Consider the following 21,878-nt stretch of genomic DNA (forward strand, 5'->3'; position numbering starts at 1 on the left):
CTTCTCCACTTGCAGCCTCTCACTTTTAGTTTCTGTGCTCCCGGCTGTGCCTCCATGGGGCACATTTCATCCCTGCGCCCGTTTTCCTGCACCTCCAAGCCCGTGACCTTTTCAGCTGCTTTTTTTGCTTCTTTTTGAACAGATTTCCTCCTTTTCGCAGAGTTTCTCTGGGCAAGGCCGGTGCTGTGGGGATGGGAGCACAGAGCTGACGGGGCTCACACTGGACCCGTTCTGGGCACCCCCCCAAAAGGGACCCACTGGCCTCGGGGGGGTTCATTGAGCTTCCTGTGGCTCCTGGGGCAGCACAGTGCCGGGGGCACTTGCACGTGTCTGGGCTGCAGCTTAACAGCCCTGGGGGTGTTCTGGCAACAAGGCAAAACCGGAGGAAAGACCTAAAATCGCCCTGGTAAATCAGTGCTCAGCAGCAATGGGCCCTGTGGTGCCCCCATCTGCAGCAATGCCTCCTGGTGGGGACCAGACCAGGGGGTGCCCATCACCTGCGGGTACCCAGATGGGGGGTGCTGGTCAGGGGCTGGTACCAGCACCTCGGCTCCGAGGTCCCCGTGCCCCCATCCCTGGGGATCTCCCACCCTTCCCCGCGGGTGCCCCATGGAGGGGACGTTTGTGCAGGGTTTGCATCTGTGGCTCTGCAGGAAGGGCCCAGCCCAGCCCGGCCGCTTCCTCCCCACCAGGGGCCCAGCTTGGGGGTCCCGGCACCGGCACCCGCAGGGACACGGAGGGGGGCCGGGGATCGAGGGACACGGTGAGTGGGGCTGGGGCTGGGGGGAGAGAGGCCTGGCCCAGTGCACACCCCTCCTGCAACAGACACCCCCCCTGCATGCACAGAGCCCCTCCACACTGCACTGCCCCACTGCATGCATACAGCTCCCCTCCTGCACTGCCCCACTGCATGTGTAGAGCCCCCCCCCCCACTGCACTGCCCCACTGCATGCGTACAGCCCCCCCACTGCACTGCCCCACTGCATGCATGCCCCCCCCACTGCACTGCCCCACTGCATGTGTAGAGCCCCCGCCCACTGCACTGCCCCACTGCATGCGTACAGCCCCCCCCACTACTCCATTGCATGCGTACAGCCCCCCCCCACTGCACTGCCCCACTGCATGTGTAGAGCCCCCCCCCACTGCACTGCCTCACTGCATGTGTAGAGCCCCCCCCACTGCACTGCCCCCCACTGCATGTGTACAGCCCCCCCCTGCACTGCCCCACTGCATGCATACAGCCCCCACCCACTGCACTGCCCCACTGCATGCATACAGCCCCCACCCACTGCACTGCCCCACTGCATGCGTACAGCCCCCCCCACTGCACTGCCCCACTGCATGTGTAGAGCCCCCCCCCCCTGCACTGCCCCACTGCATGCGTACAGCCCCGCCTAGGTAACCTGCCCCACTGCACAGGCATGCCCCCCCCCCGCTGTCCTGCTTACGTGGTGTGTGTATCCCCCACCCCACTCCCCCACTGCACTGCTCTGATGCCCATGCGTGCCCCTCCTTCATCAGACCACCCCCCCCATGTACACAGCCTACTGCACTGCATGTGGGGGTCCCCAGGGTGCACTGCCCCCCATGCAGCCCCCCAACTGCCTTGCCACACTGCCCACATGTGTGCCCCTACCCCTGACATCCCCTCCCCATGGCACACAGCAGCACGGCAGCTTGCTGCCCCACTTTGGGGTACCAGAGGTCCTCAGAGCCCAGGGCTGCGGCAGGGGCAGCAGCAGCAGCACAGCCGGGAGTATGAGCAGGTTCCATGGTCCTGTGCCTCTTGTCCCCATGGGCCACAGCAGGGGGACATCCCCATGTGGGACACCTCTTGCTGCCAGTGGTGCCCCTGACCCATCCTCCTGCTCTCCCAGGCGCGCCTCCGGCTTCTTTGGCCTCACCCCAGACCAAGCTGATGGTTTTGGGAGGCTGATGGGCATCAGCACCAGGTCACCATCCCCAGCTGCAAGTGCCAGCCCTGCATCGCCCCGCATGCATCACCCCATCACCTGCACGGGCACCCCACAGCCGTGCTTGGCACCCTGGGTCAGGCTGCCCCGCATGAGTCCCCATCCCCATGCGCCATTGTCCCATGCAGGTTGGTCCCATGTCCCCACTACAACCAGGACCTCCGGCCGTGGCCCCCGGCCCCTCTGCCTGCAGCTTGGGGCAGTTTGGAACCCCCATCTCCAGAAAGGGCGCGCACGGAGCCCTTCCTCCACCTCCCTCAGTTTCCTGATGCATTTTGGAGGCTTCCTGCCCCTGTTCCCCCTGGGCTGCCCATGGGGTGCTGGGGATGGCTCACACTGCCCCCACTTACAGCCCTCACTCAGGTGGTGCCCGGGAGCCGCTTTCCCTCCAGCCGCTTCCTTTCGGGTCCTTGGGGCATCGCTGGGGTTTTCCAGCGGTTTCAGCGGTGCTCGGGGAGGTTCCTCCCTTGCAAAACTCGGAATTAGCCTGAGCCCATCTCTTGCCATGGCCGCCCCTGGAGGAGCAAGCTCCTTGGGGCAGGACCTCCAGCTTGGGTCCAGCCCCACGCATCCCAACCCTGAGAGCAGGACCCGGTGCTCCGTGCCGATGGACGGGCACCCCCCAGCTGAGCTCCTGCTCCTTCCGGACACAGAATCCCCCAGGGCTGCAGCCCTGCAGCCTCAGCCCCAGCGAGGTCCGGTGCCCGGCAGAGACTCTGCGGGTCCAGGCTTGGGGGGGCCCTGCTCAGAGCATCCTGGCCCCACGGGGATGTGGGGACCTTGGTGTGCATCGCAGCCCGGGTGGGATCTGCGATGCTCCAGAGCACCCCAGACCTTCCCCGCTCCTGGGTTTGCTCCTGTGCAGCTGCTGTGGCAGGGAGCAGGTTCCGGCTGGGGTTCCCCAGCACCAGGAAGTTGAACCCCATCAGGAGGCTGCTCTGGCTCGGCCAAACGGGTTTGTTCCTCAGGGCAGGGCCTGGGCCGGGTGGTGCGAGGCAGGGGGTGCCGGGGGGTTCACTGGGGCTGGAGGAGCACTGAGCTGGGGGGGGGGGGGATGTGCCCCAATGAGCTGGGCTCAGAACCCCCCCGGTGCCTCCCCCTCCTGCCCCTCAGTGCAGCCGAGGGATGAAGAGGTTTTCCCCTGGGAGCTCCTGCACGGGGAGGGCTCAGGGTGCACGCAGCATCCTCCTGACGCGGTCCCACAGCCTGGCCCCCTTGGCCCCATGTCCTGTGCTGCAGGGACGTGCCTGTGCCTCAGCAGGGCCGCGGTGCAGGAGCTGCTGCAGTGCCCAGCGACAGACAAAGCACTTGCTCTGGGCCTGCTTGCCCCCCAGGCTCTGTCACATGGATTCACTGTTCTTTCCCAGTTTCACTTTCTGCTCCCCCTGGCAAGGCCCCTTGGCCCCGGGCTGTGGGTTCGGCTTCGATAACCTCAATAGCATCATCGCTCTGGCCTTCACTGGTGACGGGCTCTGGGATGATGTCACCCAACGGGTGGGAGGTTTTCCTTGACCTTGGGGCTCTGGAGGCTGTGCGGGTGCTGAGCTCATCCCACTGCCCCCTCCATATCCCACTGCCCCATCCCTATCCCACTGCCCCATCCATATCCCACTGCCCCATCCCTATCCCACTGCCCCATCCATATCCCACTGCCCCATCCCTATCCCACTGCCCCATCCATATCCCACTGCCCCATCCCTATCCCATTGCCCCATCCATATCCCACTGCCCCCCTCCATATCCCAGTGCCCCATCCCTATCCCACTGCCCCATCCATATCCCACTGCCCCCTCCATATCCCACTGCCCCATCCATATCACACTGCTCCATCCCTATCCCAGTGCCCCATCCCTATCCCACTGCTCCATCCCTATCCCACTGCTCCATCCCTATCCCACTGCTCCATCCCTATCCCACTGCCCCATCCATATCCCACTGCCCCATCCCTATCCCACTGCCCCATCCCTATCCCACTGCTCCATCCCTATCCCACTGCTCCATCCATATCCCACTGCTCCATCCCTGTCCCACTGCCGCCATCCCTGTCCAACTGCTCCATCCCTGTCCCACTGCCCCATCCCTATCCCACTGCTCCATCCCTATCCCACTGCTCCATTCCTATCCCACTTCCCCATCCCTATCCCACTGCCCCATCCCTGTCCCACTGCCCCATCCCTATCCCACTGCCCCATCCCTATCCCACTGCTCCATCCCTATCCCACTGCCCCATCCCGGTCCCTCCGCAGCCGCCCCCAGTGGTGTTTCCCCGCACGATGCCACCGTGATGTGACGCAGGCACCAAGGAGGGCTTTGAGCAAGAGAGGGGAGAGAAAAGCGGCCCCGCGGCCGTCCCCCGGCGCGGGGAGAAGGAAGTTCCTCTTGGGCCACTCCTCCTCCCCATTTCCTCCCGGCCGCAGCCGCAGCCGGCTGGGGAGGGCAGAGGAGCGCCCGGCCCGGCCGAGGCTGCGGGGGACCCGCGGGGACGCTGCGGTAACTGCGCTCGGTTCGGCGGCCCCGTCCCGCTCCCCTTTCCCTGCGCACCCCTTGGCCTCGGCCACCTCCATCTCCGTCCCCGCCACCACCTCCTGCTTGTCCCCAGTGGCCCCTTTGCACCAAAACCCACCCCAGGTTCATGGGGACCCTCCCGTTCCCGCTGGTTTCAGGGGCTCAGGGCTCTTCCCTCCTCTTGCTTCCCTTCCCATCACTTGGCGTTTGGGATTGGCAATTGTTTGTGCTGGGAGCGGGGCTGGATGGCTTTGGTGGCACGCAGGCTTTCGGGGTGGCACGGTGGGGTTTGCGTTGCCCTGGTGTCACCCTTGTGAGGTGGTTTTGGGGAGGGCGAGCGCCTGCACGCCCCGACACAACCCTGGGCACAATCCGTGCTGCTCAGCTTGCTTCCGAGCGGTGTCCCTGGGGAGCTGAGCTGGGGGCGTGGGGCTGTGCCCTGTGCTGGGGCCATGCTGGTCGCTGGTGTTGGCCCCTGACACCCTTTGATGCACTGCTCGCGCTGTGAGGGGCCGTTTTCCTCCACGTTCCCCCTGGAAAGGCTCAGTTTTGGCCGCAGGGGCTCAGCTTCCAGCTGTGGGGGGATCAACCTTTGGGATTTTCCAGCTGTTCCCTTATCCCAGCAGCTTTGCTAACCCAAGGAACCTGCACCTGGGGGGCAGCTCCCTCCTCCCCAGTGCCAACTTCGGGATTCAGCAGCCAGCACTTTAACCAGGGACCCGTTTCCCTGTCTGCTGTCTGCCTCATTCCCACCCGCAATGCCCGGAGGCTGCCCCCGTGTCCCGCTCGTGTCCCGGCTGCCTCCCTCTGCCCACGCAGGCTCCTCTGTTGTGGAAACCTTGTTTTGGCGGGCGCAGGGTGACACGGGGATGCAGATGTGATGGGAAGAGCTAAAGGAGGAAAGCCGGAGGTTCGCAGGGGCTGGGTGCCGGTGTGCCTGCGGTACCGGGCACGGAGCAGTGACTGACGGGGCTTACACGAGCCCCTGGGATGCTCTGGACGTTACTGCTGGGTTCCTTTCCATGCTGTTGTTCCCAAACACCCAATTAAGGTGCCAAAGGCTCGTCCCTGGAAGCTGGCAGCGCCGCCTGCCCGGCCCAGCTCTGACATTGAGCAAGCAAGGGGCTGCTCTTCCAGAAGAGTCCCTGTACATCCCAGCAGGTATTAGGAACTGAGTCATGGGTGCAGCAGGATTATTTGGTGGTGACAGCACAGACTTCTTGCTGAGGATGGATTCAGCTCATCTGGAGGGTTGGGCACCCCGTGCCGGTGGGATGGATGTGCTATCTGGGCTCTTGGATTTTGGGAAGGGGGGTCTTGAGCATCTCCTGGCTAATACATGCTCAGTCCTCGATGTTTTCCATCGGCCTCACAGGGACCTTGGGGGCCCTGCATGGACACAATGGTGGTAGGAGAGTCAGCTCCAGGCTGTGAGGAGCTGAAGTGCTCCATGCTCGGGCAGGGGGGTGACACCCTGCTGTGTGCCGGCAGCATCCGTAGGGAAGCATTAGGGATGTCTTGTGTTTCCCTGCCAGCATCCTTCTGCTCCCTAAACCTTTTCCCCAAGCTCTCACAGCTCCCCCTGGCATTCCGTCACCCCCTTGACACCTGCCTGGGTTTGGGGCTGAGAAAGCATCACTGTTTATGGGATGCACGTGTGTTGTCCTGTCCCCAGGCTGAGCTTTGTGGTGTCTGCGCTCCCTGGGGACCACGGCCTGTGCTGGTCTGTGCCACAGGAGCTGCTCCCAACAGCTTTGGGGACAGCTTTTTGGGTCCCTTTGGGTCCCTTCAGGCTTTGTGTGAGCAAGGCAGAGTCTGTGAGATGGAGAGAAGTGAGTGAGAGACCCCAGGGTGCTGTGGGGACAGCCTGGTGTTCCCAGTGGCATCCTGGTGGCCCCCAGCCCTGCTGCCCGGTGGCTCAGCTCCTGCTTGCAGGAATCTCGTCTGGCTGGTTCTGCTCTGGGCACGGGCAAATCCCGCACGGGGTCAGCAATTAACACGCAGGGCTAATTGCTCCACAGCAGATTAGCGCTGGGCTGGCCCTGGCTCTGGTCCCAAACCAAGCCGGATGCCAGCACATGGTCCAGAAATCACCTTGTCCCAGGGCAGGGGTGAAGCTTTGCTCGGGGTATCCCGGCATTCGAGAGGAGCCAAGGAAGGAGCCGGGTGAAGGGAAGAGGTGGCTGGGAGCGTTTCCCAGCCCCGGCTCCTGCGTCAGCCCCGTGCTTGGGGAAGTAAAACCTTCTCCGGAGCGTGACATTCGGCAGGTTGGTAACTTCCTGCTGAGCTGAAGCAGGTTAATGATGAACCCTGGGTCCTCCTCCTCCTGCCCAGGGACCGTGCTGCCGCCGGCAACACCGAGGCTTGAGCTTTCCTGGGCGGCCGATGAAGGCGGCTCTGCTCTTCCTGCTCTTGGGGTTGGCAGTGTCACGGTGTCAAACTGCTCCTGCGTCAGCGCCGCTGCGGTCCTGAGCTGGCTGGAAAATGCCCTCCCACTGTGACACAGCTTCTGCCACCACCGCCGCCGCCGTCGTGCCGGGCAGGGCTAGGGCTAGAGCCGTCCCGGCGCCGCAGCACGGAGGTGGTTGTGTGCGGGGTCCTGGCAGCGTGGCAGCACCAGCCCTGGGCAGATGTTTCCTCTTGGGGGGTTCCCTTCATGAAGCCCTGCTGCTGGAGCACAGCCTCTCCTCCTCCGCGCGCGCCCACCGAGGTTTGTCCGTGCGTTCTCCGTGCAGTTATCCCCAGGGATGCTCCTGTCCCGGTTCTCATGTGGGAAGGACGCAGCGGCTGCTGCGTGTGCAGGGGTGTGAGTGTGTGGGGGGCTCATGGGGCAGGGGTAGGAGGGTTGGGGTGCTGTGAAGAATTCCCCCCCTGGGAGATGTGGAGCCACCACAGCCCTGTTTCCACAGCGAGCTGCTCCTGCGTGCACACCTGTGAGGGCTCTGTGGGTGTGGGTGACAAGGTCCCTTCGAGAGGTGTACGTGCATGTGCTGGTGCACTGGGGTGGGTTTGGGTCCTGCTGAAATAGAGCAGGGAACAGGACTGGGCAGCTCTGGGTCTGTCTGCCCGTGTCCTGCCTCTTGCTCCAGGCAGCACGGAGCAGAGCCCCGGCTTTGGCTCCAGTCTGCTCTGAGCTCTCCTTCTGGATGCGAAGGCAGGGCTGGGTTTGTGATAGGCATCAACTTGATTTATTTATGCTGGATTTCATCTGTAGTATTGCATGTCTAGACGATCTCCCAGAGAGTTAGCTTAGGTCTGACAGTCTCTCTCTGCCACCTTGTGATTGTTGATGGGTACAGGTCACCGTTCTGCCTATTAGAAGGTGGGGTATCTCTCTAATCTGTCAATGGCCACTTCAAAATCTTGCAAAGATTGATTTTTACATTGTTCTTTTTAGACAGAAGATGATGTGAATGAGCTGTAAGAATCAGATGAGATGGATGAAGAGCTGCCCTGTGCTGAGGCGGATGGAGAAGTGTACTTTGCCATGGAGGATCTGGGAGGAGAGAAGCCCTGTGAAGAGAGCGATGATGATGTGTCCTGTACTGAGAGTGATGCACCAGGAGACATGCCCTATACTGAGAGCAATGCACCAGGAGACATGCCCTGTACTGAGAGCAATGCACCAGGAGACATGCCCTGTACTGAGACCAACCTCAAAGAAGAGGCACCTCGTGCTGAGAGCAGTGTGGAAGGAGAGATGCCCGGCACTGATGGCAACGGGGAAGGGGAAATGCCCTGTGCCGAAAGCGATGCCAAAGGAGAGGGATCTTTCTATGAGACTGAGGAGGAAGAAGAACCAGCTACTGAAACCCCTGGGGCTTCCAAAAAAATGTGTTCCATTTCTTCTCCCTTGCGAGCAATCATCCGCCTGCGCCGGCGGTACCGCGGGCAAAAGAAGAGCCGGCTGCATTTAGAGCTGCCCCGAGAGAAGCCCTCCGAGCTCGTCCATACGAGGCTGCTTCAGAGGCAGCTTTCCCTGAACAGAACTGGCCTGTATGGCCCTTCCATGTCCCTCTTTAACCAGAGCAGCTTTGAAAGTTCCCAGTACTTCACCTTTGACACGTCTGTGGAGCAATATGCTATGAAAAAATGCAGGCGGAAAAAGAACCGGAGGAAATCCAGGGTAGTGCTGTACCCAGATAAAACCAAGAGATACCTGCCAGCGGAGGAGAAGAGCAAGGCAAAACGCTGCCTCCTCTTGCTCATTGTCATTATCTTCTTCCAGATTCTCAATGCAATAGAGAACCTGGATGATAACCTCCAAAAATATGACCTAGATGGTTTGGAGAAAACCATGCACCGGGAAGTGTTTGGGCAGAAGGCTGCTGTGGAAAGCATTATGGAATTGCTGAAAGACTACCTGGCTACCCACATACACAACAAGCCTCTAGTCATCTCTTTAAATGGCCCAACAGGAGTTGGGAAGAGTCATGTTGGCTGGCTGCTGGCCAAACATTTTCGTTCCATCATGGACAATGACTTTGTGCTTCAGTACTTTGTTATGCATCACTGTCCCAGCGGCATGGCCCCGCTTACATGTGAAATAGATTTGTCTAAGAAGATCTCTGACATGGTCACAAGAGCTGAAATAGAGGAGAAGATCCCATTGTTTATTCTGGATGAGGTTGAACTCATGTCTCCAGTCCTGCTGGATACTCTCAGCCGATTCTTTGAGCCCAATCAAACCAATGAGTTCCTCAATGCCATCTACATTTTAATAAGCAACATAGGAGGTGGTGAAATAACCAAGTTTGTTATCCAGAATTCATCTGCTGAGATCCTGCGTCAGCAGAGGGGAGTTGAAGAACTGCTGAGCATCGTCCAGCCTGTACTGATCGATGCCCACCCTCTCTGGAAGTCTGCAGATATCATCCCATTTGTCCTCCTGGAGAAGACTCATGTCATAAACTGCTTCCTAGAGGAGATGAGGAGGGAAGGGCTGTATCCCGACCAGAAACATGTTGAAAACTTAGCTAGTCAGCTCAGTTACTACACTACTGAGGATAAGCAGTACTCCAGGATGGGCTGCAAGCAGGTTGTGGCCAAAGTCAACCTGTTGTAATGCTTTACTGCAGGGACCAAGTCCTGCTCTTGGGATTTGCAAAGTTCTGGCCTTCTGGAGGAGTGCATTGCAGCAGGCTGCCCTTGTCCTGGTCCAGCTAGAGGGATGGCAGCCTTGTGGTCCCCGTTCTCCTCCAGATGCTTCACTTGTTCCTAATGTTCTGTGAATAAGGCCTGGGCTACGAAGCCCAAGCAACCTCCCATTAACTGCGAGATGCTTTGTTCCTCACATGCTCATTTGGGATACTTGTCATTAAGGAGTTGTGAGATGAGAAGAGACGCTGTGAGGAGGAGGAAATAGTAACTGGGTTACTGTCCCTGCAGTACACGTAACCATCTCTCACTCCTGCAGGCTCATGGTCTTCAGCTCTTCATTTTTCTTGGTCCTGGCTGGTGGTGTGCAGAGCAGAGGCAGTGCTGGGTGCCCTGGAGAATTAAGAGGATCATAGAATCACAGAATCCCACCCTGGTTTGTGTTGGAAGGGACCTTAAAGCTCATCCAGCTGCAACCCCTGCCACAGGCAGGGACACCTTCCACTAGAGCAGCTTGCTCCAAGCCCCTGTGTCCAACCTGCCCTTGAACACTGCCAGGGATGGGGCAGCCACAGCTTCTCTGGGCACCCTGTGCCAGCGCCTCAGCACCCTCACAGGGAACAGCTTCTGCCTAAGAGCTCATCTCAGCCTCCCCTCTGGCAGGTTAAAGCCATTCCCCTTGGCCTGTCCCTACAGGCCCTTGTAATTGTGTAAAAGGGCAAAAAGGATTTGTGGCTCCTCATTCCCAATTGCAGGGCAGTCAGAGCTCTGCTCCCTCCAGCTCCTACATCACCACATGCTCCAGAGAATCCTTTTTGGATCTGTTCCTGAGCTATTGCTCTTCTGAGCTCATACCTGAGCTCACCTTTGGCACCTCCAGTGAGATTTGTGCCCTGCGAGTCTGTCTGGGCTCGTCTCGAAGGCTGCAGCCATAACCACGGCATTGTTTCAGCGATGCTGGTGGGGGCTCGTCCCCAGAGCTCTTCTGCTTTTGCTCCTGGGTACCCTTCACCACCCCATTACCCAGGAAGCCCAAAATAGCAACTGACATATATTAAGCAACACACACTGGAAAAGACAGTTGGGGCTGTCTGGGCCAAGTGCAGTGGGAATCCTGGGCTCGTTCCCACTTGTGCGAAGCCAAGAAGAGGTTCTTTGCCATTGAGACCTGGGGAAGCGCCTCAGGAAAAGCACATGTGCTTGTTCTGTGCAGGCCAACTGAGCAGGTATTTATGACATTGCCTTTTCAGGGTTTGGGTTTGGGCCTAAACCCCCTTCTACAATTTGCTGTGAATTATCCTCTACGTAGTCCTGCGGATGTTTGCACTGGTGGTTTGATTTGCCACTTTGTAATGTGGGCTCCAGAGACTTCCATCACAAACTCCTGCTTCCAGAGCTATTGTCAGGAATGAATCCAAACGGTCCCAAATAAAATCATTTGAAGTACATTTTCTTTATTTGAGTGAAATGTGCTTTTCTTCCCAAATTTCTCTTCTGGATGGATGTAGCTGCATTTCCATGCCTGTGCTTCCCAGTGACTCACATTGGGATCAAGGCTCTTGGTGCACTGTGTGTGTGCAGCTCCTCAAGGTGCACTCATGGAAAGCCAGATCCAAACCCCACAGCGTGCAGCAGTGTGGGAGCTGTGTGCTGCACAGCTCCTCCATCCCCCTGAGCTGCACAGGGTGGACAAGGCTGGAGGCCAGCCAAGTGTGTCCTTGCCTGAGATGCTGCTGGGCTGGAAGGCCTGGCTGGGGTTCCTTCACTTGCCGTTACCCATTGGAGAAGACTTCTCATGCAGAGGAGCCCGTGAGAGCAGCTGCTGTTTGCATGGCTTAGGGGGAGGGTTCTGAATGAAACTATGCCACCTTCTGAACACAGTGGCCACAAAACGTGATGTATGCGAGCTGGTCCCCATAGCTTAGTGTCGTGGTTTAAACCCAGTCAGGTAACTTGTTCACTCACTCCCCCCCTTCTTGCCCTCCCCCTACTCCCGGAGGGACGGAGAGGAGAATCAAAAAGAATGCAACTCCCACAGGTTGAGATAAGAACAGTTTAGTAACTAAGGTATAACACAAATCACTACTGCTACCACCAATGATAATAATGATAAAGGAAATAACAAGGGAAGAGAATACATCATCTCACCACCAGCCGACCGATAACTCGCCCCCCCCAGCCCGACCAAGCTCTGACCGATACCTCCTCCAACCCGGTAGTCTCCCAGCCCTTCCGGCTCACTCCCAGTTGCATCCTGGGCATGACGTGCTGTGGTATGGAATACCTCTGTGGTCAGTTTGGGTCAGGTGTCCTGTCTCTGCTTCCTCCTGGCTTCCCCTCCTCCCTGGCAGAGCATGAGGCTCACAAAGTCCTTGGCCAAACCAAAACATCGCTTGTTATCAGCTCTGTTCCCGAGCTGAAAGTCAAAACACTGCACTTGCACCAGCTACCAAGAAGGGGAAAAATGACTGCTACTGCTGAACCCAGGACACTTAGTGACTTTGCTACCAGGACAGTTAATCCTGGTACTAAAAATCCTGGTTTTATCCCGGATAAGAAACAAACGACTCAGGGACCAGGATTCCCCTCCCTTTCCGGCTGGGAGCAGGACAGAAGCTGTGTGGTTTCTACCCAGCTCTCTTGTTTCTGGGAGAGTTGCTCCAAGCCCAATCCCCGTGGCAGGAGAGACATCACCCACCCTGCCTGGGCTTGGGAGCTGGAAGTGCCACCAGTGTGTGCAGTGCTGGACCGCAGGGGTGCTGCCGGAGCAGACACCCATGGGTGCTGCGTTGCAGATGGCTTCTGTCCCGTGTCCACCAAGAGCTGGGTGCGGGGTGGCTCTGGGCTCACTGGGAGCAGCTCAGCACCCTGTGGCTCAGCAGTGTAGGGCCCCATGCTGCCTCTTGGGGAGATGAAGGACACGTTGCACTGTCTTGCCTCCCACTCCATCTTACCCCGCTTCAGCACATCAAGTCCCTCCCTAAGCAAAGCTGCAAAAGGCATGGGGTGCATCGGTGCCCTGGGCACCCTGAAACCCACCAAGGTTTTTGCCTCCCACAAAGCTCCTCTCAGTGCTGAGAATTGGAGCTCAGCTTTCTGCTGCACAAAGACCACCTCATCCCTTGGCCAGTGCTGGGGAGGACAACCTGGCCAGTGCTGTACATGTGCCAGCCCTCCTCACGCTCCAGCCCACACCACAGCCTGTACCTCTGGAGGCCTTCATCAGAACACACAGGAACCTGCAGGCCATGGAGAGGACTCTCCCTGCCAGCAGATAAGGATGTGGCCAGGCTGTCCCTAGCCCCAACTTGCCCAGGGCTCAGATCCCAGCTCAGATGGCTCTTCACGGTGGCCCATCCCCAGTGCCCCCCCAGGATGCCAGCTTAGACGTGTCCATACTGTCCTAGACCCCAAGCTGCTGTGAGAACCTCTGCAAAGCCACCAGCCCTGCCAGGCACTTTCAAGGCAGGGGAGCTGGCCCATGGTCAGTCTGCAGTGCTGAGCACCAGGAGCCTGGTGTCTCATTTCTCAATGTCGTGTGTGCAAAGGAAGCTGGTCTAGGGGAAAGGAACCGTTAAGGACACAAACCTCAGTGTCCCCTAATGGCTGCTGTCGCAATATGGGGGAACTTTACAGCTCTGCCAGGACCACTGAGGTTCTCCTTCACTCGGCACAGGAGCAGCCTCCTGCTGCTCAGAGCCAGGAGGACCTCTCGAGGAGTTACTCATCACGTTGCTCATCACTCAGCTACTCCTACACGTACCTGCCCCACACCGTACCACACACCTGCTGTAGGGCTGTGCTGATTGATGGGCCTGGCTGGAGAAGTCAACAGCAACTCCTGCAGCACAGCTGAGGCTGGAGGACAAAGGCACAGAGAGAGCTGAGGCTTGTCCATGGTCCCACTCTGTCTCTTGGAGGCTTGGATGCTCTTGGCATAGAACCCAAGGTTCTCATGGAGAGCTTTAACTTGATGGGTATGGCTGAAAGGGCATCTCTGTGGAAACATGCTTTCACCATAGACTTTGTCCTCCTTAGCCTGGATTTCTTTACCCAGGGAAAAGCCTGGTTGAGCTGGAGGGATGGGATTGAAGTTGAAGGATGGAGAGAACCCTCCATGCTGGGGTACATGGACTGCTGGTCCTGCTCTTCCCCTGCACAGCCCAGCTGTGTATTGAAGGGCTGGTGGCAGCCTGGACTCCCTGACTCTGGAGGCATCCCTCCTGCCTCACCTGCGCTGTTGGCTCCCTTTGCCTGGTGAAGGGCTCGTTTCTTTCCGGTAGCACTGGGCCATGGGTATCACAGGATGCTGGGACAGCTGGTCCCAAGGGCCCATGTCACCAGGATGGGTCACCCTCCTGTGGCCAGCTCTTGCTGCCTAATTCACTGTGCACTCAGGAGTGCATACAACACATGATGGAGTAGGGGGCTGCAGAGGGTATCGTGCTGTGTTGTCCCTAGACTCATCCATGAGGGATCTCTTCAACCGTTCTTTACTCTTAATTGCTTCTTTATCATCCAAAGATCTAGAGATATGACTTTGGAGGAGATATTGACAGGGATAAAAAGAATTGCCAGGGCTGCTCATCTGTCCTGGGCCTTCATCCAGCTCCTCTGCATGCCCTGGGTGAATGGGGGCTGCCTGGTGTGCAGGAGCCCAGAGAAGCTGTGGCTGCCCCATCCCTGGCAGTGTTCAAGGCCAGGTTGGACACAGGGGCTTGGAGCAAGCTGCTCTAGTGGAAGGTGTCCCTGCCTGTGGCAGGGGTTGGAGCTGGATGAGCTTTAAGGTCCCTTCCAGCACAAACCATTCTATATCTGCTATAGGCGTGGGTGTAGGTGGCCCTGGGAAGGCTTCCTCAGTTGCAAGAGCTCTTCCTGAGTCAGGCACACCTTCCTGTCATGCTCGGAGCAGTGATTCATGGAAAGCAGCTCCTGCCCTTCTGCAGGCATGGCACCACCTTTGGCCTTGAGCAAAGCGCAGCTGGTTCAGTAATCAAAGCAGCACTGGGATAATGATTCCCCATCACGGGGTTGGCTGGGGCTCATGGGGTGAACAGCAGGTACTCTGCACCCTACAAGTGTATCCCAAAGCCAGAATGGTGTATGGGGAAATTCCCCTGGGGAAAGTGCAGTGTGATTCCCAGTAGGTGAATGTGGGCAGAGCTGCTGCTACTGCCTGTGAGAGCGTAACAGTGATGGAGGCGGGCAAAAGCAAATACGAAACGGTGTCTGGCACAGCACGGGAATTGTGGCCACACTGGTCACGGTGTGGTCTGTGCTGACGGCTTCCCCAGGGCTGGGCTCAGGTCAGAGGGGCACAAGCTGCATTCCCATCACATCCAGCACTGTCAGACCTTTGCAGAGCGGCTGGGCTACCTCCAGGAGGTAGAAGATGCACCAGTGGGCACCAGCTCTGGAGGTACCAATTACCCTTCCCCATATCAGCCACACCTGACAGCTCCCCACTCCCTGGAGACTTCCCTGCATGGCAGGAATGAGCTAAGCATGCTCAGAACCTATTTAAGCTCAGCTGGAGCCATCACTCCCTGGGGATGCTGTGCTCAAGGAATGCTGGTGTCCAGCACAGGTCAAGCTCTTCCTGATCTATGCGCTGCTGCTGGTCCAAGACAGTCTGTAGCCTGTTGTTTCATCTTGCTCCATCACCATGGACCTGCCTGTTCAGTGCTTGCCCTAATCTGCAGGCTGGCTTCACATTGGACCCATCTCATCATCATGAGATGTGTTGCTGGATCTGGACTTTCGGGTTGCTCTGGACTCTTGGTTGGACCTGGCTGCTATCTCAGACCTGCCTGGGTCTCCATGCAGGTACCATGGGATGGGTCCTCTTGGACCTGGGTTCCTCCAAGTTCTCCCTCCCTGAGGGAGAGGCCTCTTGGTGCCCCTGATATGAGGGCACCTTGATGGGAGTGGGGGGGCCAGGAAAGGCCATCAGGCCAAGTGTGCAGCTGTGGGTGAACACTGAAGGGGGCCCTGTGGGCAAGGCACTGACTGCTTTCTCCCTATAGGTGCCTAAAGCTACAGGAGAAGGCAACATCCCCCTGGTATCCAGGGTATGGCCTATGTTGGTAGAACAGCCCCCATGGAACCAGAAGAGCACTTTTGCTGGAGGAAAAGTGGTTCCCAACACCTGCACCTCCTTCCCTGCTGAAGCAGCTTTGCTTTGGGCTGCGGGATGGATCGCTGGGTCTGCCCAGGGAAGGAGCAGCCTGGGGTGATGCAGCAACATGAGCAGCCTGGCTGGTGAAGGTGCTGCCTGTGCTGTATCCCAGGGTGTGCTTGTACCCTAGCACACTGCTGCACAGCCTGTCCTCCATCCCCGTGGCATCTCTTTTCCATGCTAGTGTTGATGTGCCCCCAAGCTGTGTGTGGTTCTGACATAACCCACCACTGCACCTTGCACCCATGTGTGGACTGAAGCTCCTTCCTCCCACCCAGCTCTGGGTGCCTTTTCCCTGCCCATCAACTGGCAGCAAATGGCCCTGGGGGCTCGTGTCTGTGGTGTTCTGACGGGATGCTGGGTGCAGTAACCCTGATGCCTGGACAAAGAGTGGGCTGCAGAGAGACAGAAAGGGCAAACCCCTCCCTGCTGGGGTTGGCAGTGGTGCACTGATGCCTTTGCTCGTGTCTCTCTGGGTGTTGCCCATGTCCCTGCTCAGCTGCAGGGCTCCTTTACTTTGCAGCTGGGCTCTGGGGTGGTGTCCCTGCTCTGCACCCACAGCCCTGGTCACCTCTAGGAGCATCATCCAGGACAATCTCCCAGCCTGTCTCTCCCATCCTCCCGTTGCAGGAGGGCCTTTAGTGATTCCTGAGGAGGAGCTGAAGGCTGACCCTCAGATTGCTCCTGCACGTGAGCTGGGAGGTTTGTCTTGATAGAGAGCGTGCTAATGTGCTGCTTTCGCCAAGCCCATGGGCTTGGGGCACTGCAGGCGTGACCCCAGGTTCCAGGGCATCCCTGTACCAGGGACCTGGCTGCCTCCCCTGCGTGGCCCACGGCTGTGGGATGTGCCCTGTGTTTCCCCATGGCCATGGCCCAGCTCCAGGCAGAGGAAGGTGGGTGCACACACACGTTCTGTGTCGGCTCTGGTTAACTTCAGCTGCCTCCAGGGAAAGGTTTGTATTCAACGTTCCTTAAAAGGAGCTAATCCTGGGTGCCTCTGTGGCTCAAAGCGAGCCAGGCTGATGCTGCTCCCAGAGGTGGGTGCTGCCTGCTGTGCCCAGCCTGGCTGTGAGGCTGGGTCCTCCCTGGGGTTTCTTTCTGCCGTGGGAAGGTGCTCCAGTGCTGGCACAGTACTGACCAGTGCTGCTCTGTTATGCACCGCAGCGCTGGGTGAGCCTTGCTGGGCTTGCCTGGGCCTTGAGCTCCCCATGTGCTGCTGGAGCTGCTCCTGCTGCAGCGTGGGCCCCCCCCAGCAGGACCTTGTCCTCACTGGCAGTGCCTCTGGCCATCATGGCTCTACCAAGACCCACAGGGCATGCGTGACATTGGCTTGGGGCACCTGAACAGAGGTGGTGGAAATCGAGGTACCGCTTGCAGGGATGTGGGGGTGACAATAAGCCCATCTCCACATACGCTAATGGAAGTGATCAAGGCCAGGCTGGACACAGGGGCTTGGAGCAAGCTGCTCTAGTGGAAGGTGTCCCTGCCCGTGGCAGGGTTTGGAGCTGGAGGAGCTTTGAGGTCCCTTCTAAACCAATCTGGGATTCCATAATAATATTCCCAGGACAAGGAAAAGCTACTGATGCCTATCAGGTTAAGTGCTTTGTTGCTTTCTTATCAACTCCTGTGGTCCTCACTAAGCAGATGAGCTGCAAGCAGAAAAGCAAATCTTATCAGTGGTGGCAGGGCTGCAGGAGGGGAGAACAGAGCGAGGACAGCTCAGGTAAGTCAGAGCTTTCTCAATAGCTGTGAATGATGCAACTTACCTCAAGGTGCAGAAGGAATGTCTGCAATGGCTTCTGAGATCACATGAGGATGAGTGAGCCTCTGAAAGGTGGAGGGAGGACAAGCCTTCCCTTTTCTTGGGAAGGAGGAGGAAGGCACAAGCAGATGGGAGCAAAAGTATTATGTGTGAGCTTTTAGCAGAGGGGGGAGAAGTAAGTTAAGTTGTGACCATGAAGTCTTTCTTCCTTTCCAAGAATAGCTGTTAACAGTTACTGGGATGAGCTGGAAACAGCTTTCCAGAGCTGGGGAAAGTCAGTATCCCCCAAACAGTGGGGAGAACAGAGGTGGGATTTTGTCTGCCCATTGAATGTGGAGGGGACGGGGAGCTGGGAGGCCTGCAAGCACTGCAGGAGACACACTGGGGATGGCAAGCACAAACACTGGAGGAAAGGTCTAAGAGGAGCTGCTGCAGAGGAGGGTGCGGGTGAGCAAATGCACGTTCCAGGCTGGGGAGGGCGAAGGGCTGGGAGGAAAACAAGCCTGGGGGGGGAGATCGCAGCGCTCCCGCTCCGCACAAGGGATAATACCTCGGGTTGTGGGGAAGGCAAACATCCAGGAGTGTGTAAAGAGGTGTGTTGCATATGCGAGGGATGAAGTAATGTGGGGCCTCGCTGGAGCACCGTGGCCATATTTGGGCACCCTCCTGGGGAGGAAGACCTTGGTGAGGGGGGGATGCAGCCCAGGGAGAAGTTTCAGGTGAAGCATGATAAGAGGTTTCAAACATGCAGAAGCCTGGCAGGAGCAGACAGCAGCGCTTGGTTACCCCCTCATCCATGGCAGGGTGTGGGTTGGCTCTAGAGAGTGAGGAATATGTTAAACTTGATGAAAACTGCTGTAACTGCAGGAGTGAAGCACCAAAATGGGTTTATTGGGGTGGTTGCGCCATTGCTGCCACTGAACCCAGAGGGGAATTGTTTAGCCCAAGCTGTAGGGCTCTGCCTTGGTGGTTGCACCAGGTCCCATATGTTGCTCGTCTTCTGTTAACCTTTGGTGCCTGTCAAGGGGTCAGTTGTAACCTGCTCAGCACACAGCTGGTTTGACTTGCAGTGCTCAGCCTTCACAGGGAGCACAGCAATTCAACATTACTCCTTGGTTTCAGTTACTAAAATACCTGGGTTCAGGTGCAAAGTCTCGGGCACCTGCATCTGCAAACTGTCAGACTTGGGAAATGTGGTGAGATCAGCAAGTAACCCCCCCAGACAGATTGGTTTTCCAGGTGGGATCTGTTAGAAGGGCAAGAGAATCGGCCAGTATTGAAACTAGAGCACGCAGAAGAGTTATTCATGTAACTAAATTCACCTCAAACCTCATTTACTTCCCCTTGTTTTCCCTTATCGACTTGGTTTTCTAATAGATCTTAGGTATGGGGTTAGGGTCTGCACCTGGAGCTGCCTCAGGACTTGCAGCCATCTCCAGGAAGCCCCTGCAGAAGGGGCAGATGCTCTGGCATGGTTTGATATTCTCCAGTTACAGATGTGGAGGTGGTTGGTGGCTCCGTGTGCAGGAGCAGAGCATCAGCTCCTCCTCCAGCTGTGGAGATCACTGCAAAGACCTGCTAACAGGTCCGTGCAGGATATGCACATCCCAGGATCTTCTGCAGGTGCTATTTTGAGCTTACTGCCACTGTGCTTCCTGTGCTGGTTTGCCAACCCACCCCTCAGGCTGGGATTTAGCTGCCCTAATTTTGGTATCCTGAAGTCTGAGTAAGTCTCTCCTGGACTTCCCCATCCCTGCTTCCTGGAAAGAGGCTGCCCAGGAACCCAGGCCTGGGAAAAAGCCATCTGGAAAACCTTCTCTGAGCCACAGCTCCTGCTCTGAGATCCCTGGGCAGGGTTGGACCCCTGCAGGCATGTGGTACCCATGAAGCCCCCAGGTTACTCCATCCCTTTGCAGCTCTCTTCTCCTCGATGCAACAACAGGCTGCTGATGGAAGCCACCACCACTGCATCCCACTCTGGCTACTCACCCATCCTTGCCCAACATCTTCCATCTAGGACAGTGAATTCCTGCAGACCAAACTTGTGCTAAGCTGCTTAGTTTGCTACCAGCTTGTAAAAGCCATCACTCTGCTGCCCTGAGCTACAGGACAGCTCTGTGAGCGCGTCTTGCCCTGCATTTTGCTTTTATTGCTAATGGTGCATCTCCCTGTGGGGCCTTACCCTGGGGATGTGGTTGGATGGAGGGATCACTGTGTTTTCACCTCCCCAGGTCCCAGCCTGGGGCCCCTCACCAGATCTTGATGGCTTTTGTTAACCTTTGGCATCAGCTTTCCCAGAGGGTCATGAAGGATCCAGTCTGAAGGACCCCATCCTTCACCAGATCCTGGCTTCTCACCTGCATGACATGTATGTACAGTTCTGAGGCCAGTAAGTGATATCTGAAGAGAAGTAAAGCATTAACGGCACCCAGAATATGTTTTCACTTGTAACTTCTCCCCTCTCCTGCCCCTACAATGCACTGCACTATCCAAGTGCTCTCACTCAAGCCAGGTCCATGTGGTACTTTTCCTGTTCTTCCAAGCAAACAAACCCAAAGCATCCATGAAAAATCCTGGAGAAATACCCAGCACGTATGGTTTCTTTTGGGGCTCTGAGCTGCCTGACGTGAGCTCAGTGCAGGTACAAGAGGAGCTGCAGGCATGACTCTGAAACCAGGGCATCTGTTGTGTTCCCAGCCCTCCCCAGCTTCCACATTTCCACAGCCCAGCTCTCTGTTTCCCAGTAGCTTTTCCACGGCTGCAGTGAAGGGGTTTGCACCCCTCATAGCTGGCACAATGCGGTGTTACTCTCTCATACCGTTGCTGCTATATCACAGCGAACTGCCCAGCTCTTCCTGAGATGACTTCATAAATTCCCCCTGTGGGATGGAGGTTTGTGACTCACAGCCTTGCTTTGCCTATACGAGGTCCTGCCACCTCCCTGGGTGCTGCGGGGGCCTTGGAAAGTCAGTTCGGAGCCTTTCCTTCAGGCATAAGCTGGTCCTTGGCTTCAAGGTTGTTGCTTCTCTCTCCAGCGTGAAAAAAGCTGTGTGTACCTTGGGTTTGCTCCAGCTATTGCAGATGATGTAATGAGCGGCTCTGCCCCTCCCTGCAGACTCTGCAGCACAAACTGCACTCTGATTCTTGGATGTCTTGAGGTCAGAACATAGCACTGAATGTTGTGGAGCGCCTTGGCCTGACGCGACCCAGTGTCCTCAGCTCCCTCAGTGCCACGGCCTCTGTCGGCTTCAGCTGCAAAAGCTGCTCTCTGCTGGTTCTTTTACTCCCATAAATCACATCAAGACCTTTCAGGCTGCACCCTTGTGCCAGAGATCCAGCACCTCCACCTCTGAATGCTGCTCTTGATGCATCCAAGGCTCAGTTTTTGGCTTTGGTGATCCCTTAGTGCAATGCACACAGGTCTCTGGGTTAGATGAAATTCAGTTCTTCGGCTCCGGCTCAACAGAAGTCGTCTTTCCTCTCCTTGCACCTGGTGGGCAGAAGATCTGCTTCTTGTGGCGCTGATTCATCTCAGTTCTCACTTGAGGAGGATCCAGTGACCTGCTTGGACAAGCTCACCTGGGAGTTATAAATACACCCCTGTGTAATACTCACATGACAATAAGCTAATGGGTCATGGTAATTGCCAATAAGAACAGGATTTGTCCCTGCAGGCAGAGACCCCTCTTCCTGGGGCTCAGTCTGAAGCTGGGTTATTACTCGCCTCCCTACAGCTGGGTGTTGGGCAATGCTGGTGAGATGGATGAGGTGAAGATGCGGAGCTTCCCTGGGAAACCTCTCCATGATCAGTTACACAAGGTGATGCTATTGGTGTCAGAGCTGCAGTCAGCTTCTAGACAGGCTGTGTTCCAGTCCATCAGGAGCTGCCCATTAACTGCACCAGGGTAGATACAGCTCATGATGGGACAGCTGGGAAAAGATAAACGGGTCTGTCTGCTTGGTTATGATGCTGGTTGACATAAAAGGGGTAGTTGGATGTCATACTGAATGTCTGCTTTTTGGTCTGTGACATCCACCCTTCGCTCATCATCCGGGTGCTCCTAGTGTCCACTTTGGTAGCTTCCTGTGGCTCTTCCTCCTCTGATCTGAGTGGAGCTGGTTGAAGCCATGGCCTGCGTGTGGGAGGGTTTGTTGCTAATCCCTATCCTGACTCATCCATGTGCTGGGACCGGGGTGGATCCGAGGCCTCAGACACCACAGGGTGAAGCAGCAGCACTTTACATGCTTTATTTTCTTACTGCATGCTGCTTTTAAAGCACTTCAGTGTTTTAGGTGCTGCCTGACAGCATTGCACCAGTCATGGGGGTGGATGCCAGGCAGGGATGCAGTTAGGACCTGCCAC

The 21,878-nt window shown here is 57.2% G+C and overlaps 1 protein-coding gene across 1 annotated transcript; it reads left to right on the top strand.

Moving 5' to 3' along the window:
* Positions 1-4,362: 4,362 nt before the first annotated feature.
* On the top strand, positions 4,363-9,618 carry TOR4A (torsin family 4 member A). Its single transcript, XM_062616036.1, has 2 exons — positions 4,363-4,463; positions 7,876-9,618. The coding sequence occupies exon 2, from the start codon at positions 7,915-7,917 to the stop codon at positions 9,541-9,543; it is 1,629 nt and encodes a 542-aa protein (XP_062472020.1). The 5' UTR covers positions 4,363-4,463; positions 7,876-7,914; the 3' UTR covers positions 9,544-9,618.
* The last annotated feature ends 12,260 nt before the right edge of the window (positions 9,619-21,878 follow it).

This window comes from Pezoporus occidentalis, unplaced genomic scaffold (assembly GCF_034315485.1).
Source record: "Pezoporus occidentalis ecotype Australia unplaced genomic scaffold, CSIRO_AGI_Poc_V1 ctg187, whole genome shotgun sequence".
Taxonomy (NCBI): domain Eukaryota; kingdom Metazoa; phylum Chordata; class Aves; order Psittaciformes; family Psittacidae; genus Pezoporus; species Pezoporus occidentalis.